Here is a 3,760-nt window from a genome sequence, read left to right on the forward strand (position 1 = left end):
ACCTTCCAACACAAGATGGATGTCGTCGTCTGAGAGAATCAACATTTTGGCGAAGCAGCATCACTTGGCAGGCCCGGTCAAAAACAGCCAACTGGATAATCTGCAGACGAGCTCCTCTGTTCAGCATAATCACCCAAAACAGTTTAAGCATCAATATCAGTCTCATTTGAATGACACAAGTGCCATCCCGGATTTAAAGACACATACTCTCCCCGGCCTCAACCCAATGGCCTCCCGTCACTTAAAATCACCACCTCATCTCCCCATAGGTTCACCATCTGATCATGTGACTCGCATCAGATCATGTCACAGTCCACACAATGCCCCAGCGGGCACTTTCTTGAGAGATACAATGAAAAAGGTTGACTCAGAGATGATTGATTATGAAAGATATAATAGCAATGAGCTTAAAGAGCAGACCACTAATAAGGGCATGTTTACATTTAGAAATAGAAAGGATAGCTTTGGCCTGCCTACACAAAACACAACTACTATTTCTGAGAGAACTGAAAAAGAGCCTACCAAGGTAAGCAAAGTAGACCAGTTATTGAATCGCCTCAGAATGACTTTCAGTAGCAAACGTCTTGAGGAGAAGAGTATGTTGTTTGGTAGAAAGGGGTTGAAAGCTGTGCCATCAACTCTTAGGGGAACTAGTGACACCACTGAAGGTAGGATGGTCTGTGAGAGCAGGGAGGACAAGGAGGTAGTGAAGCCGATTGATTTAGAAAATAATATAGAAGGTTCTCTTAGACTACAGAGCAGAGGTGGTCAAGGCTCACATTTTTCCACCGAGAAGTTAACACCTAAGAAAGCACAGTTGAATATGATATCTTCAAGTTCTACAGACACTAATTTAAGCATTGATTTTGACCCAGAGGACACAGAGAATGAAGATGTATTTCATAGCTCATTAGCTCAGGACAGTAGGAGGGACAAAATAGCTGTTTATGAAATTGAGGAAGCCAACAGTAACAGACGTGAAACCTCACCACTCCCATACTCCAGTATCTCCCCCAAGTACTGGTCCCCCTCTAAGGACGACGGCCTGAAACATGCCCGCTCCTTCTCGGTTACCAACATTTACTCGACCCGAACATCAAGAAAGAGGCGCATCTCCACAGGAACGGATACGTCTATGACAAAGGACCTTAAGAGTATGGAGGACCTCAGAAGGCCGGGGGACCTTGGTCGCCCCCTAAGGAGCCAATCTAGAGCCTTCTCTTGCACTCTGGTCCAGAGCACCTCTGCAAGCCAAATCAGGCCACAGATAACAGAGTACAGCATGGCAAGGTACAGCAGTGTGGTACTCAATGAGCCGGCACCTTTACCCACAGACATGTCACATTTCTCATGTAATACTGGTTTGACCTCCCGGGACAATGTATCTCTCAGGGAACAATCTCTGCCCGTACGGGGTGGCAGTAGCAGTTTGTCAGTCTTTGAGGAGTATGACTCAGATAGCACTACAGATGGAGAGTACTACTGTAGTGAAGACTGGGAGAAAGAGTCAATTCTGTAGAGGATCCAAATTCACAACTTTTCAAGACACTGGGTGTGCACATACAATTCAATTGTGTCTAATAGAATATTCTAAGAGTTCATGTTTGTGCTGAGCTATTTGTCATTGAAATAAATAAACAACACTGAACTGATTTCTCTGTGCATCTGTCTAACTAACCCATATGAGATGTTTATTTCAAAAATAATCATACACGTGAGTAACGTTGATGATTTCACCAAAAAGTTGTATTTTATGCAACAATAGGTTAGTGTAAAGTGGAACGCAATAGGACACGCTGGGCTACGTCGAGACTATTTTCATGGTACACACCCACCCTGAAAAGAAGTTAGATAAAATACACATGTTGGGACTCTACAAACTAACTTGACATCGACTTTAGGGAACATCATTTGATGGTTTATTTTTACAATACCATATCGGTTATTGTTTTCTGTAAAACAATATTTGTTTTTTAAACAAAGCTTTTAATCAGAGACGCACCCGTCATACACCGGCCAATCAAACTCGGCCAAATCAAACGTCACCGCCCCCTTCCACTCTCCCTGTAGAGATGCTGCATGAAAAATTGTTCAAATCCCCAAATTAGTTGCTTCTTAGAAACCCATAATGCTTAATTGTAAAGATAGTTTACGCTACTCAATGCACAATGGATACCCGGTCGTTTGTATCGTTTTGATTTTATTTACTTGCACAAACTTTCCGTTATGCTATTGTCAAGATGAAGACCTCAGTCCTGAGAAATGTCTCATTTGGGGACCAGGGCTCGAGCCTCAGATGGTGTTACCCGTCCGGTTCTTCTTCATCCAGGCTGTCAACTCAGCAGGGGGAAACTTCACTTTCTCTCCAGGTAAAATAGTTTGTGATCAATTGAACAATTCAGTGATTTAACAAAACATGGCCAGGAAACAATGTAATGCTGCTAATGGCCAATAATCGCTATAACACTTCCTCGTCTCTTTCAAAGTTCAGTAGAAAACGTTCCCCTACAGAGCAAGCAAGAGTGACACATCTGGCCCCCCAGGGGTTAACTATCTTCTGCATGTCTTCAGTAAATGTACACAAAAGCATCTTGCAGTTTCTTTTTCCTTCTGAGCTGGATGACTTATGCTGGTTTTAGGCCTACCACATATTTTTTTACATGCTTTTTAATGTATCCACAGATGAACTTTACTCCCTTTATAACTGTTTTGCATTAGGTAACAATACATTCAGAGTGAAGATAACCTCATCACAAGGGGAGTATGTCCGCATTCATGTCCCCCAGCCTTTGGACAGGGGAGACGGATCCTTCCTGATGAGATACCGTCTGTATGGCAGTGCACCAAAGGGCTTGAAGGTTGAAGTGCTCCACAGAGATGTTGCTGTTGCCAAGTCACCCTACACCATACCTGGTACCTATCAGCTAACGACACACTGTCAAAGATCATTTCAGTTTCAGCAGAATTAGTCAATCACAATCAATTTATCATCATCTGAGTCAGCCTGTCTGACATTTTATGGCAATTATAGTTGTAAATTGGCCTAATTGCCTATAATTACAGTTTGCCGTTGTTGTCTAAGTTGAGTCAAACCTGTCCTGTCTGCCAGGGGAATATCAAACCAGGTCGGCAGCACCGTTCACCATTCACATACTCATGGCTACACATACGGTTCCTTCATTTCTACCACTCCAGGTCCAGTCTATCATGAGTACTGTAACTGCCCAGAACCTGATGCCCCCGCCTGGCAGAGTATCATGGAGTGCCCTGCTGAGGAGCCCCAGATGGTGAAAGACTTCAGTGCTTTTCCCTCGATTGATCTACAGCGCCTCCTACAGGAGGTGCCGCAGAGGTTTTCCAACAGAGGAGGGCTGATTCACTACGCCATCCTGGACAACCAGGTGTATCGCCGATCCCTGGGAAAATACACAGACTTCAAGATGTTCTCTGACGAGATGTTACTCTCACTATCCAGGAAGGTAAAAGAGATGCATTGAGATGTTGCGTTATCTTGCATCATCATGTGTGCAGCAGATCCTACATATGAGCATGGTCCTTTTACCTTACCTATCCCAATGGTAGTTGTCCCTTGCCAGAAAGTCAACTTACACAATACAATATGTTCAACATCATTTAAATTGTCCAGTGTTCTGCGTGAACCTCATATTTTTTGCCCCCTTTCGCTGAAAGGTGAGGCTTCCAGATGTTGAATTCTACATCAATGTGGGAGACTGGCCAATGGAAACACGGAAGGCTGACG

At 43.7% G+C, this 3,760-nt stretch overlaps 1 protein-coding gene across 1 annotated transcript in view; it reads left to right on the forward strand.

Moving 5' to 3' along the window:
- Nucleotides 1-823: 823 nt before the first annotated feature.
- poglut3 (protein O-glucosyltransferase 3) overlaps nucleotides 824-3,760 on the forward strand; it is a gene marked incomplete at both ends in the record, with an annotated part of 5,950 nt that continues 3,013 nt past the window's right edge. The window contains 6 exons of the mRNA XM_080550045.1: nucleotides 824-1,290; nucleotides 1,393-1,484; nucleotides 2,241-2,369; nucleotides 2,719-2,913; nucleotides 3,196-3,479; nucleotides 3,691-3,753. Of these exons, the coding sequence (XP_080406171.1) occupies nucleotides 824-1,290; nucleotides 1,393-1,484; nucleotides 2,241-2,369; nucleotides 2,719-2,913; nucleotides 3,196-3,479; nucleotides 3,691-3,753 (1,230 nt within the window). The remainder of the gene's footprint in view (nucleotides 1,291-1,392; nucleotides 1,485-2,240; nucleotides 2,370-2,718; nucleotides 2,914-3,195; nucleotides 3,480-3,690; nucleotides 3,754-3,760) is intronic.

This window comes from Nansenia antarctica (genome assembly GCF_963989245.1).
Source record: "Nansenia antarctica genome assembly, chromosome: 20".
In the NCBI taxonomy this organism is placed as follows: domain Eukaryota; kingdom Metazoa; phylum Chordata; class Actinopteri; order Argentiniformes; family Microstomatidae; genus Nansenia; species Nansenia antarctica.